At 44.7% G+C, this 14585-nt stretch overlaps 1 protein-coding gene across 2 annotated transcripts in view; it reads right to left on the bottom strand.

The window, feature by feature from the left end:
• Positions 1 to 203: 203 nt before the first annotated feature.
• Positions 204 to 14585, bottom strand: part of RMDN3 (regulator of microtubule dynamics 3) — a 33994-nt gene continuing 19612 nt past the window's right edge. The window contains exons 5-13 of one of the 2 annotated variants that reach the window (XM_007537765.3): positions 12800 to 13079; positions 11862 to 11964; positions 5260 to 5320; positions 3210 to 3285; positions 2980 to 3057; positions 1860 to 1958; positions 1652 to 1705; positions 1488 to 1568; positions 204 to 911 (exon numbers count right to left, since the gene is read on the bottom strand). In XM_007537765.3, the coding sequence (XP_007537827.1) occupies positions 858 to 911; positions 1488 to 1568; positions 1652 to 1705; positions 1860 to 1958; positions 2980 to 3057; positions 3210 to 3285; positions 5260 to 5320; positions 11862 to 11964; positions 12800 to 13079 (886 nt within the window). In that variant the 3' untranslated portion in view covers positions 204 to 857. Of the gene's footprint in view, positions 912 to 1487; positions 1569 to 1651; positions 1706 to 1853; positions 1959 to 2979; positions 3058 to 3209; positions 3286 to 5259; positions 5321 to 11861; positions 11965 to 12701; positions 13080 to 14585 lie in introns of those variants that run through there. The other variant, XM_060175129.1, reaches the window with a different exon arrangement.

Raw genomic sequence — 14585 nt, 5'->3', positions numbered from 1 at the left:
CTTCATGCTTGAGTCCCAATCAATGCCTTCTCCACTGTACCACCTCCCAGACCACCAATCATGACCTCCTGATCTCTGATGATATTCTGGGACCACATGACATTTGATAAGGCCTCGCCCTGTAGGGACCCCCTTGAAACAAAATCTACATAAACCATGAGAAAAGAAGACATGTTATGAAATAATAAGCCAATAAGCATAGCAAGGGGAATATAATCACTTTGGTTTATTTCAAGTTTGTACCAAAATATATTCCATGTATCTCCTCATATCATTTCAGTCTTATAAAACTCATGCCACCTTCTGTTGCAAAAGCTGTCATGATTCTGGAAATCATGTGATCCTGCCTCTCAGCCCAGAAATTCAGTTAGAATACACTTAGTGGAAAGAGGAAAGTATCTGGACCATCCTCCCCTTTACCTTAGTAGGAAGAAAGTGATTTTAGGACTATATGCTTTGGTGTTAAATATTTAATCAGTGAAAAAGAAGTGAATTCTGTGTTTTAGTCCCATAGCTCTTTGCTGTGCTTCTACCTTACCAGCAGTGGGAAGGAAAGCAGCCTCAGTGCACTACTAGTCTTGATGGTCAAGAATGTATGTAAGGGAGAAAACAGAAACCCAGGTCTCAAGTACTTACTTCCCCAATTTAGGTTATGTAAGGGGCTAGAATAAATTAACCAGTGGATAAAGGGCAAGAAATTGGGGGAAATTGCAGCAGGTACTAGTCAGGCCAAGGGATCAGGCTATTCCTATAACCAGTCTTGATCAGTTGCCTGATCTGGGAGGGCCCAAGGGAAGAGACTTGATTTCCCCCCTTAAATAGTACTATCCCTGAAGTCAAAGTTCATTAAAATGTGCTTATTTTCCTAACATTACTTCCAATTCTTCCAGGTCCTTCTGGAAAGCGAAATCCTAAGGAGACAAAGAGAAGATAACTAAGACCCAAAATCTAGGCCAATATTTTCCAAACCACTGGTCTAGAAGGCTCCTGTGCTTCCTTTCCAGGGTTCTTTTATTCTTTTTCTTAGCATGTCCAGTATGACTTAGGTGATAATATAGGCAGGAGTCATGGGAAGCTGGGGCTGGAGAGAGCTCACCAGCCAGGCACGCACCACCTCGCTCACAGCCCAGGTTAGAGCCACAGCAACACAGGACACTGATCTCTAGCTGAATAAGAAAGTGGCTTGAGGTGATGAAACTGCACATATGCAAGGCTTGGGCTCTGCAAAAACAAGGCTGGAAACTAGTATTAGAAATACTAGTTACTAGCGCAAGGACTGGCATCAGGATCCTGGTTCAAGCCCCTGGCTCCCGATCTGCAGGGGAGTTGCTTCCCAGACGGTGAAGCAGGTGTGCAGGTGTCTGTCTTTCTCTCCTTCTCTGTCTTTCCCTTCTCCATTTCTCTCTGTCCTATCCAACAACAACAACAATAAAGGGGGCAACAAAAGGGAATAAATAATAACAAAAAAAACCTCTTTGAATTGTTACCTCTTTAGTAACATTTGGCAGCTCCAGGGCCAACTTCATCCACTCTCTAGCTTCAGCATTTTTCCCCAGTTCTCTGTAGCACTGAAAGGAGACAATAGTGAAAACCTGGGAGCAATAGCATTAACATTTATACTTTTCATCTATGTTGAAATAGGTAAATTTACCTTAGAAATATATATTCTTCCTGCTTTGGAAAATCCTGGCTGTAATTCTTCTGCCTGAAAAGGAGGGAGGAAGGAATTGTCAGAGACTGCCCTCCAGTTCCCAACCTGGCTACCCCCAGAGGAGGACTTTTAAGCTTTTCAGGTGGCTATGACTTTCCTGTACAAGAGACAAAAGTTTCCACCTCCCAGAAGCCTCCCCCTGTGGTACCTTCAGGAAACTCTGGAGGGCGTCCTGCAGAGTAGCACTGAGAGGGCTTTCAAACAACGCTGTAGCAGTTTTTCTCTCTAGCCAGCTTAGGTGAGAGACCTGCCATCAAAAGATTCAAGTATGAAAAGAAAATGTTAAGGGGGCCAGGTGGTGGTGCACCTGGTTGAGCGCACATTAATGCGCAAGGACCCGGGTTCGAGCCCCCAGCCCCCCACCTGCAGGAGGAAAGCTTTGCAAGTGGTGAAGCAGTGCTACAGATGTCTGTCTCTCCCTCTCTATCACCCCCTTCCCTCTCAATTTCTGGCTGTCTCTATCCAGTAAATAAAAATATAATAATAAAAAATAAGTATCTTTAACAACAGATTTAATAAGCATCACTCTTGGGACACACAATGCCAGGGACCGAACCTGGCACCTCAACTCTTTCCACTGTGCCACCTCCTGGGATACAGGGACATTGAATGTTTTGTAGTAAAAACAAACAAGATGTGGTCTGGGAGGTGGCACAGTGGATAAAGCATTGGACTCCAGCATGAGGTCCTGAGTTCGGTCCCCAGCAGCACATGTACCAGAGTGATGTCTTTCTCATAAATAAAATCTAAAAAAAAAAAAGAAGAAAGAAAACAAACAAGATTTTGGGGCCAGGAGATAGGTCACTGTACACTTTACCATGCAGGACTGGGTTCAAGCACCCAGCCACTACATACAAGTAATACACAAAAGGAAAGCTTCAGGAGCTACTAGTAAAGCAGTATGGTGGTGTCTTTCTCTCATCCTTTATCTTAAAGGGGCGAAAGGGTCTCATCAGGCACAGAGCACCAGCAATAACCCTGGTGACCAAAAAATATATACACACACATATATATCTGAAAGCTGGCAAAATAGCTCACTTAAGTAGTTCACACTCAGCCCCTACCACATTAACGGAAGCTTCGGTACTTGTCTCTGCCTCTATCAAAAAGGCATCAAAGTGATCACACACATACCCAACCCTTGCTATAATAGACCTTTCAGAAGAAATAGCACCTGAGTCAGCACTTAAGTCAAAACAGGCTGAGGCTAACCCTGCTGTTGTGGCAAGATCTCTGACACATCGTTTCAGCCATAGAAGTTAGCTCACCTGGTAGCACCATCTGCCAAGAAGAAAGTGATTCATGGGGTTTCCTGGCTGGAGAGCAATGGCTTTGTCCACATGCTCCTGCAGAGAAAATGTAAACACATCAAGAGACACCAGAGTTCAGTGAAGGAAGGTGAGTCAGAGGCTGTAGCATTACCCTTTCTAAGAAGCTAGGACAGCAGGGGGATCCAGACCAGAACAGCACTAAGACAGGAGGCGGTGCCTTTCCTCACCTTGAAGCTAAAGCCACTCTGGATGCGCTTCTGGATGCCCTCATGCTCAGCCAGCTGACCACAAAGCACCGCGTACCTAAGGGCAAGAGCAGCGGCCAGCTCAGGGACTGGGCTTCCCAACCATGGTCTCTCTACCCTGCCCTCTGTCCCCTTAACTAGAGTGAAAATATTTTTATCTTTTGAAGATTATTTATTAATGAGAAAGATAGGAGAGAAAGAACCAGACATCACTCTGGCACATGTATTGCCGGAGATTGAACTCAGGACCTCACCCTTGAGAGTCTAATGCTTTATCCACTGTGCCACCTCCCAGACCACAACTGAAAATATTTACACCTTTTCTCACAGACCTGTTAGTTCCATATTCTCCACCAAGTAGCTGTGGCTCACAGTTGTTCAAAGTGTACTAGGTACAGAATATACAAGACACTGAATTCTAACAGTAAGGCTCTCGGTCTAAACACACACACCCATGGACATAATAGCCAAAGATATAATTTGGAAGCAAAGTGACCTGAGTACACACTAAAAGATCTCATTACCTTGGAACTACGGATTTGTCCTTGGCACCTGAAAACATATTCTAGAATATACTGTGTTGGAACACCGAATTTCAACAGTTAATATAGGATTTCTTTGTGGTGGCAGGCCTCGCACTATCCCACTCCTGGGCCAACTGTTGTTTCTGAAAAGGCAGTTGATGTTAGAAAAAAAATGTAACTGAGGGCTGGGAATAGCATAATGGTCATGCAAAAGACTTTCCTTCCTGAGGCTCTTGAGGTCCCAAATTCAATCCCTGGCACCACATAAGCCAGAGCTGAGCAGTGCTCTGGTCTCTCTCTCCCACTCTTTATCATTAAAATAAAATTTATCTTTAAAAAAATGATAATTGTTAACCTACAAGTATCTGATCCAAAAAGTGTTGTTTCTTGTGTTTTTCATATATCAAATACTTCCAGAGGTTCAAGTCCATGTTTAGTCCAAATAGCAATTCTTTTTTTTTTTAATATTTATTCCCTTTTGTTGCCCTTGTTATCATTATTGTTATTGTTGTCATAGTTGTTGGATAGGACAGAGAGAAATGGAGAGAGGAGGGGAAGAGAGGGGGAGAGAAAGATAGACACCTGCAGACCTGCTTCACCATTTGTGAAGCGACTCCCCTGCAGGTGGGGAGCCGGGGGCTCGAACTGGGGTCCTTATGCAGGTCCTCGCGCTATGCGCCACCTGCGCTTAACCTGCTGCACTTAACCTGCTGCGCTACCGCCCAACTCCCCCCAAATATCAATTCTTTAGGAATAGCTAATAAAGTATAAACCCAGGGTAAGGGAGATACTGTTATGCAAAAAGACTTTAATTCTCAAGGTTCTAAAACCCTAGGTATAATCCCTAGCACCAAGGTAAAGCAGAATTGAGCAGCGCTCTGGTTTAAAAAAAAAAAAAGTATAATCCTAATTTCTAACCTTGGGAACACAGGAGCTATGAGAACACCAACAAAGTCTCAGCAACAAGTGTGGAAACAGCCTCTCCCAGCTCACACCCACGTCTCAGAACAAAGGTGGGATGGGAATGCTGGAACCAGAACTGGGGCATGAACTGGCCCTTGCCAATGCAGGCGAGTAGACCTTTGCCTCACATGACACTGCACATAGGGCTGCAAAGCTCACAACCACATTTCCTCATGCTGGCCAAGCAAAAAAAAAAAAAAAACAGCCAAGTCTACTACAAGCTGGGGATACAGGTGGGGAGAAAGCTTGTGCAGGAGAAAGGAGATGCAAACTGCCCCAGCCTTCCTGAGGAGCAAAGCAACCACAAGATATCTGGCCAGCATGATTCTTACAAAGCCACTTATTTCTCCAATCCCCAATAGAAAAGCTTGTGTTCCCCCACTGACTTGTCTCAAGACCTGTGCATCCCTTACAAGTGGGGGCAGATGGAGTTTCTTTAAGAAAGGCTAGAGGTCTCTCTTCCCCATAAGCTCTGGCAAATGCCTTGTGAGGTAAGGGCCATGAAAAGGAAGGGCTCTTCCTCAGATCCAGCAGGGGGTTATTACCACTGGTGAATGTCAGCATCCTTGTCTCCCTTCTGCAGTGCGGCCTCCGCTGATTCTTTTCCTGCAGGAGAAGGGTGGCCCAGAGTTGAGAGAGTCCCATGCACATTTCCAAAGCAGAAGTTATACAAGAATGACAGTTCTAGCTCTTACTGCTCCCTACCCAACCTGGACTTGTCCAGAAGGAGCTGTGAATGTGAGAACTGCCCTACTTCCCACCATTCTCTCATCAGCGGCTCAGCTATCTTGTTTTACAATACCTGATAAGGACCAAATGACACTCAGAAACTGTTCTCAATATCTTACCCTGAAAAGGGGTTGATTTAAGGTCTGTAGACAGGTTTTAGGTTTTCTGTGAACCCCTCTCAAGTTGTAGACAAGTTTAGATACTTGTGAATTTTTACTAAGAAGGATTCAAAATTTTGAGCAAATTCTCTTTGCATAGCCATCAGCCCTGCCCTAGCAAATTCTCAAAAGAACCCCAAACTCACCAGAGTCAAGTGGACAAAGATGACTTTTACCTATTCTTACCTAAGCTTTTAGCCACTAAGATTAACAAAGCAAGGTTTAAGTATGTGAAAGCTCTGGAGGATTCCCTAGACATTAAGGAGCCTGGGGCATTTAGGATAAGGACCATCCAGCCTACACATTAATTTCTCTGCTTTGCAAAAGGAGACTTTTAAAAAAATATTTATTTTCCCTTTTGTTGCCCTTGTTTTATTGTTGTAGTCATTATTGTTGTTACTGATGCCCTTGTTGGATAGGACAGAGAGAAATGGAGAGAGATGGGGAAGACAGGGGGAGAGTAAGACAGACACCTGCAGACCCGCATCACCGCCTGTGAAGCGACTCCCCTGCAGGTGGGGAGCCGGGGGCTCGAACCAGGATCCTTAACACCAGTCCTTGCGCTTTGCGCCATGTGCGCTTAACCCACTGTGCTACCGCCTGACTCCCAAAAGGAGACTTCTTAAGACAGGCAGAACTTGGGCCAGATACGGGCACATACTATAAAACTCAAGGACCCAGATTTAAGCCCCTAGTGCCCATCAACATGGGTGAAGGCTTCTTGAGTAGTAAAGCAGTGTTGCAGGTATCTCTCTCCATCTCCCCCTTTCCATCTCAGTTTCTCTCTGTAGGTATCCAATATATGAATCAAAGGGGTCAAGTGGTGGCACACAAGGTTGAGCGCAAATTACAGTACGCAAGGACCCAGGTTGAAGCCCCTGATTCCTACCTATACGGGGGAATGCTTCACAAGCAATAAAGCATTGCTGCAGGTCTCTTCCCACCCCACCCAACTTCTGTGTCTATAAAGAAAATTGTTTTAAGTCCAATATATGAGTTAAAAAAAAATGGGCAGAGCCTGGAAGGAATATGGAGAAAATTGGACAAAAGTATTATTTCCTCATACTTATAGTAATTATGGAATGATATAGTTACGTTCAACAAATATAATTTTTCTTTTTTTAAAATTTTCTTTTTATTTATTTATTTTACCAGAGCACTGCTCAGCTCTGGCTTATGGTGGTGCAGAGGACTGAACTGGGACTTTGGAGCCTCAGGCACAAGAGTGTCTTTGTATAACCATTATGATATCTACTCTCCACCCACAAATGTTTATTTTACTTTTTATTTTAGATGAGACAAATTGAGAGGGAATGAGGAGATAAAGAAGGTCAAGTGCCCCCTGCCCCTATAAATACATTAAGACAGCTGATAGGAGCCTACATCCCCTTGTCCAAACACAAAAACCATGTGACCTGATCAATGAGAGATGATCTCACTGAGAAAATACAGGATTAATGAGAGAACCAATTCTTGCCAAGCTAGGCTGAGGAACAGTGATCACCTGAGGTCCCAGAATAATTGCTTCCTAGTAATCACACTTTTCTCTCTTTCTTCTTTTCTTTCTTTCTCTTCTAGTTGGGGGGATTAATGGTTTACAGTAAATATAGTTGTTGTTACATGTGTAAAATGTATCAGTTCTCTGTAAAACACTCTCAACCCCCAGACTGAATCCTTCTCCACCATCAGCACTAGGACTTGAAAGCCCACACACACCACCACCCCCAAAAATCCTTTTTTAAAAAAATAAATAAGTGCCTTGTACAATAATTTATTTTATTTAATCTTTTTATTTATTTATACCAAAGCAGTGGCTCAGCTCTGGCTTATGGTGATACAGGGGATTGAACCTGGGACGTTTGAGCTTCAGGCACTAGAGTCTCTTTGCATAACCATTATGCTGTCTCCCCAGTCCTTTTTTTTTTTTTTTTTTTTTGCCTCTAGGATTATTGCTAGGGCTTGGTGAAGCAGGTAGGTAGGGAGCTGGGAGCTCAAACTGGGATCCTTGCGCTGGTCCTTATGCTTAACCCACTGCACCACCACCCAGCCCCCTCCTTTGGGGAATTTTTTTAAAAGCTGTCTATGAAGAAACTAAGTATCTGCCTATATATTTTTATTTATCTATTTTTAAAGATTTTCATGCCCAAGACTCTGGGGGCCCAGGTTCAGTCTCCAGCATCACCATAACCCAGAGATCACACTCCCTTACTGTTCACATTAAAATAAATAAGATAGATAAATAGGGGTCAGTGGTAGCGCAGTGGGTTAAGCGCATGTGGCGTGAAGAACAAGGACCAGATTAAGGATCCTGGTTCAAGCCCCTGGCTCCCCACCTACAGGGGGTCACTTCACAGGTGGTGAAGCAAGTCTGCAGGTGTCTTTCTCTCCCCGTCTTCCCTTCCTCTCTCAATACCTTTGTCTTACCTAACAATGACATCAATAACAACAACAACAACAAAAAAAAACAAGGGCAACAAAAGGGGAAAAAGCAAATTAAAAACAAACAAACATATATATATATATATGTTTAAATATATATATTTAGTGGTCCGGGATGTGGCATAGTGAATAAAGCACTGAACTCTCCAGCATGAGGTCCCAGATTCAATCGCTGGCAGCACATGTACTTCTGGTACAGAGTGACGTCTGGTTCTTTCTTATTTATTTATTTATTTATTTATTTTTCCTTTTGTTGCCCTTGTTCTAATTATTATTGTTGTTGTTACTGATGTCGTTGTTAGATAGGACAGAGAGAAATGGAGAAAGGAGGGGAGACAGAAAGGGGGAGAAAAAGATAGACACCCGCAGACCTGTTTCACCACCTGTGAAGTGTCTCCCCTGCAGGTGGGGAGCCGGGGGCTCGAACTGGGATCCTTATGCTGGTCCTTGTGCTTTGCGCCATGTGCACTTAACCCACTGTGCTACCGCCCGACTCTCATCTCCCTTTTTTAATATACATATGTTTTATTTATTTTTTAATGAGAGGGATAGGAGGAGAGATTGAAAGAACCAGACATAACTCTGGTACATATGCTGCTGGGGATCAAACTCAGGATCTCATGCTTGAGAGTCCAACACTTTATCCACTGTGCCACCTCCCAGACCACCTTTCTCCCTTTCTATCTCCCCTCCTTCTCAATTTATCTCTGTCCTGTTCTATCAAGTATAAGAGGAAAGAAGGGAGGAAAATGGCTGCTGGGAGGCATGGATTCACAGGACCAGCAACAAGCTCCAGCAATAACCCTGGTGGCAAAAGAAAAAAGAAAAAAAAAGAAGAAGGGAGTTGGGTGGTGGTGCACAGGGTTAAGAGCACAAGGCACAAAGCGCAAATAGTGGCGTAAGGATCCCAGTTCAAGACCACGGCTCCCCACCTGCAGGGGGGTCGCTTCACCAGTGGTGAAACAGGGCTGCAGATGTCTATCTTTCTCTCCTACTCTCTGTCTTCCCCTCCTCTCTCAATTCCTCTCTGTCTTATCCAACAACAACAAAATGGAAAAAATGACTGCCAGGAGCAGTGGATTTGTTGTGCAGGCACTGAGCGCTAGTGATAACCCTGGAGGCAATAAAAAAAAAAAGGGAAAATCCACAGAGCCTTTAAAGATAAACATATCAAAAAAAAAAAAAAAGATCAACATATCAGGGCTAAGCAGTGGCACACCTGGTTAAGTGTGTGTTAAGCCATCAAAAAGCTTCAACATTGGCAAAACAGAACTGCAGGTGTCTCTATGTCTCTCTCTGATTCTCCATCCCTCTTTCCCTCTCGGTTTCTCTCTGTTCTATTATATAAAGTTAAAAATTTAAAAAGGGGGAGTTGGGTAGTGGTGCAGCAGGTTAACCAGTGCACAAGGCGCAAAGCACAAAGACTGGTATCAGGATCCCAGTTCAAGCCCCCGGCTCCCCACCTGCAGGGGGGTCGCTTCACAGGCCGTGAAGCAGGTCTGCAGGTGTCTATCTTTCTCTCCCCCTCTCTGTCTTTTCCTTCTCTCTCCATTTCTCTCTGTCTTAACAACAGCAGCAGCAATGGCAACAGTAACAGTAAGGACAACAACAAGGACAACAAAAAGAAAAAAAAAAGGCCCCCAGGAGCAATGAATTTGTAGTGCAGGCACCGAGCCCCAGCAATAACCCTGGAGGCAAAAAATAAAAATATAATAGAGGGACGGGCTGTAGCGCCACACACATGGCACGAAGCGCAAACACCAGCATAAGGATCCCGGTTCAAGCCCTCAGCTCCCTTCCTGAAGGGGGACACATCACAAGCAGTGAAGCAGGTCTGCAGGTGTCTATCTTTTTCTCCCCCTCTGTCTTTTCCTTCTCTCTCTATTTCTCTTTGTCCTGTCCAACAATAATGACAGTGATAACAACAATAACAACAAGAATAAACAACAAGGGCAACAAAAGGCCTCCAGGATCAGTGGATCTGTAGTGTAGGCACCGAGCTCCAGCAATAACCATGGAGCCAAAATAAATAAATATATGTTTTCTTAAGAAAAAAAAAAAAATCACCATCTGTCCCCCAGATTTGTCCAGGGGTTCCATGGTCCAGATGCTAGACTTGCTCAGCACTGGGTATAGCTGCTCCTCTTGCTACTGCCCACCTGCCTCCACCCTCAGGGTTCATGATTTCTAAGTATTAATAAGAGATGGTCAGTGATCAAAGACAAACACAAGGTAGTTGTGGATACCAAGAGTGCTGGGGGAGCCAGGCGGTAGCGTAGTGGGTAAAGCGCACTAGGCGCAAAGCGCAAAGACTGGTATAAGGATCCCGTTTCGAGCCCCCGGCTCTCCACCTGCAGGGGATTCGCTTCACAGGCGGTGAAGCAGGTCTGCAGGTGTCTATCTTTCTCTCCCCCTCTCTGTCTTCCCCTCCTCTCTCCATTTCTCTCTGTCCTATCCAACAACAATAACTACAACAATTAAAAAAAAAAAAAAAGTGCCAACAAGGGCAACAAAAGGGAATAAATAAAATAAATAACTAAATAAATAAAAGTGCAAAAAAAGGGAAAATAAGTACAAAAGAATTAAAAAATAAGTAAAAACTTTTAAAAAGTCTAGAAGCTAGTCAGAATACGCACCTGCAACACAGATGGAGAAGGGCAGTAATTCTTGAAGAGCAGCAGGTGGTAATTAGGCAAGTACCTTTTATTAAAATCTCAAGAAATTTTCCTGAAAACCTCTATCCATAAGCATTCACCTCAATCAGCTGTTTCTGTTTCTTTTCTTTCTCTTTTTTTGACTATTTATTTATTAATGGGGAGAGCACATCAGAACATCGCTCTGGCATGTGAAGCTCCAGGGACTGAATTCAAGACCTCACAAGGCTCACAAGCACTCTATCCACTGCACCACCTCCAGGGTCACCTGTTCTTTCTATTCAGTTGCTTACTACAGAGACTTCAAGGTATTGTTTGAGAACACATTACCAGTGATTGCATAAAGTCCATAAAGTATACATCTGTGAGGGGGAAACAGACAAGCCTACTCCAGATTAGTTAACCTGAGCTAAATAAACACAGAACTGGAAGCCCCTTGGTGGCACCAGTCGCAGAGACGTGACCAGGTAGGACACACATCATCCATCTGCCACACAAAACTAGTCACTTAAAACCCCAGGATTTAGGCAGGGGAGATAGCATAATGGTTATGCAAACAGACACTCATGCCTGAGGCTCCAGAGTCCCAGGTTCAATCCCCCGCACCACCATAAGCCAGAGCTGAACAGTGTTCTGGTGTTTCTCTGTGTATGTGTGTCTGCATCTCTCTCAAAAATAACATAAATAAATTAAAAAAAAAAAAAAACAGGATTCTCTGAGCTCTTGACATAAATCACATGTACCCACTTTCAAGGTGTAGACTTTGCCACCAGGTTCAAAAGGTCTGAAGGGTTCCTAAACTGGCAAGTGGTGCTCTCCCAAACTGCTTCCTAATAGGTAAACACAGAACACTCATCACATCAGGTTCCATCAAGGAAACCACATCCCTGACAGCAGCAGAGCTCCCCAGAGGATCTCAAGAGGGGGTTCTTATCTCCTTGTGGTTGGGAGTGGAAGCAAACCATCCAGCTAATGTGATATAACTACTCTGGAAGCACTAAGTACCCTAGTTACTAAGTCCCTGCCCTATAAAGAGCAGAGCACTCTGTTCCAAGAAGGAAGCAGTGAGCTCTGGAAGCTAGTTTGTACCCAGTTACATAAGTGACAACTATCACTCCCAGCCTGCATCTTGATGGTCTTTCCCACAGGGAGCCTGTCAGCACTCACCATCCTGGGCATAGAGCTGCTTCTCACTCGCCTCCTCACTGAGCTCACACATGTCACTGTAGGCCCGTGCCAGGCGCCAGAGGAAGTCCTGCCGGCCTCCATACTGCAGAAGAAACAAAAAGGGGTTATCTCCTTCCCTCAGCTGCAAAGAGCTCTCTCCCCATACCTGAGGGTGAGTCTCCAAGCTAACTTATTTAAATCATGAAATCACACTGGTCTTATGCAACCCTCCACCCCCACCTGATGGCCATGTATCTCTACTCAGTAGAAGACATGACAGCTGAATGAGGAAAGGTCAGCTCCAACATGACACAGCAAGAGACAAGTAACTGTTGTTTTTTTTTTTTTTTAATATTTATTTCCTTTTGTTGCCCTTGTTGTTTTTTGTTGTTATTGATGTCGTTGTTGGATAGGATGGAGAGAAATGGAGAGAGGAGGGAAAGACAGAGGGGGAGAGAAAGACACCTGCAGACCTGCTTCACCACCTATGAAGCCACTCCCCTACAGGTGAGGAGCCGGGGGCTCGAACCGTGATCTTTGTGCCACCTGCGCTTAACCCGCTGCGCTACAGCCCGACTCCCACGGTGAATCATAAGGAAAGGGATTGTGGTTGACTTACACCATTTGTCACTTGAGATAGAAAAGTTAAGGGCAAGTGGGCAGACATCTTGTGTTCTACCTCAAGGGAAATAAATGGTGGCGGTGGGGGGGAGGGTTTCCAGTTATTTCCATGGTTTCTCCTGCTACTCTTGCAGTGTTTCTACAGAGGCAGCCATCTGCCATGCTCAGAGTAAGGTTCCCCACCCTGCCAGCCAGAGGCAGAGTCAGCACCTCACTCGCCTTCCTTCCCAGGGCACCGTGCAGGGGGGGTCAGCACAGGAGTCTGCCTTCCTGGTGGGGAGAGGACAGGAGAAGCAGATGGGCAGCCCCGGCCTCACCACCAGCTTCTTGTTGAGCAGCAGCTGGAAGCCTTCCCGCTTGTCCTGCTCACTGCCCTGGTGCAGCTCATCCACCTGCTGGAGCAGGGGCAGCACATCTTCCAGGCCGGGGGAGTCTTCAGCTTCTGGAGCAGGTGCCAGGCCCAACACCTCCACCTCCAGGTCCAGAGAATCCTTCCTCCCCATCTTCACAGTCTCGCAGCTCACTTCGTCTTCCCCATCCTCACTTTCCCTGTCAGAGTCCCGCTCATAGTCAGACTCAGCATTGGCCGTGGTGTAGCTGGCAGAGAGATGGGGGTAGGGTCAATGGAGGTGAGTCACCAACCTCAGAGCCCCTAGGGATCACTCCAGGACATTCTCCAAAGCACCACTTGAGAACCATCCCCACTGCTCTGGACATTGTCCCTGAGGGAAACGTTTTTGTGGGAACTATGGGATGGGAAAATTACCCCAAAGGGAATTATCACAGCCTTGATAATTGATAATCCAATATGATAATCCCCTACTTAGCCACCTTCAAGTCTGGCAGAAAAGAGGAAAATGAAAAAAGCCTAGAGCAGCTCAGGAAAAGGCACAGATGGAGGTCCCTGGGAACACATGTTATAGCGTTGATTCCCTCCCTCACCCACTCTCTTTCTCTCATTAAGAAATAAGATATTTTGGAGTAGGGCACCAAAGTAAAAATCTCTGGGTGGAGGATGAGAGTAAAAAAATAAATAAATAAACAACACATACTTTTTTAAAGGGGAGGAGGCTGGGGAGATAACAATGGTTTGGCAAAAAACTTTCATGCCTGAGGCTCTGAGTTCCCAGGTTCAATCCTCAGTACCACAAACCAGAACTGAGTGCTCTGGTGACAATCTCTCAATCTCTCTCTCTCCTGTTCCTCTCTCTCTCCTTTTCTCTGTATCTTTCTCATTAAAATAAAAGTAAATAAACATCCTAAAAACTGGGGGGAGAGGAGGGGAGAATGATAGTCCATGGTAATATTCTACCTGGTGTGAGGATCCAGGTTTAAGCTCCTGTCCTTACCTGCAGGGGGAAAGCTTCACTATCAGTACAGCAGTGTTGTGGCTATCTTTCCTCTCTCTTTTATCTTCTATCAAAAAGAGGGAAAAGGTCACTGGAAACAATGGAGACATAAGTAGACACCAAGCTCCATTGATAACCCTGGTGGTGGAAGGGAGGGTGGATCCAGAAAGACAAGTATCAAAAGATTACAAGAGATCTCAGCATAGAAGAATTAAAGAAGGGAGGGGTCTCGGCAGTGAAATAGCTGACTTGGATAGCACACACAGTGCTACTTTACCATATGCATGACCCAGGTTCGAGGCCGGCCGCCACCACATTCAAGGAAGTTTCAGTGGTTTCATTTTCTCTCTCTCGCTTTCTTTATTTCTCTCTCCCTTTGTCATTTATTCTATCAGAAAAAATCAGCCATGAGTGGCAAACTCTGGAGACAATAAACAAACAAAAAAGGGTGACTGGAAAAATAACTCAGCTAGTAGAGTATCAGCCTTGAGTCCCTGAAGTCCTTGGTTCGACCCCTGGCACACGTATCAAAGTGGTACTCTGGCTTAGCTCTCTCATTCTCTGTCTAATGTGTAATAATAATAATAATAATAATAATAATAATATATTTTAGAATTATTTATTTATTCCCTTTTGTTGCCCTTTTTTATTGTTGTAGTTATTGTTGTTGTTCTTGATGTCGTCGTTGTTGGATAGGACAGAGAGAAATGGAGAGAGGAGGGGAAGACAGAGAGGGGGAGAGAAAGATAGACAC

The sequence above is a fragment of the Erinaceus europaeus genome, chromosome 16 (genome assembly GCF_950295315.1).
Source record: "Erinaceus europaeus chromosome 16, mEriEur2.1, whole genome shotgun sequence".
NCBI lineage: Eukaryota > Metazoa > Chordata > Mammalia > Eulipotyphla > Erinaceidae > Erinaceus > Erinaceus europaeus.
Note: the sequence above shows the minus strand (reverse complement) of the source record. Positions and strands in the feature narration are given on the sequence as shown.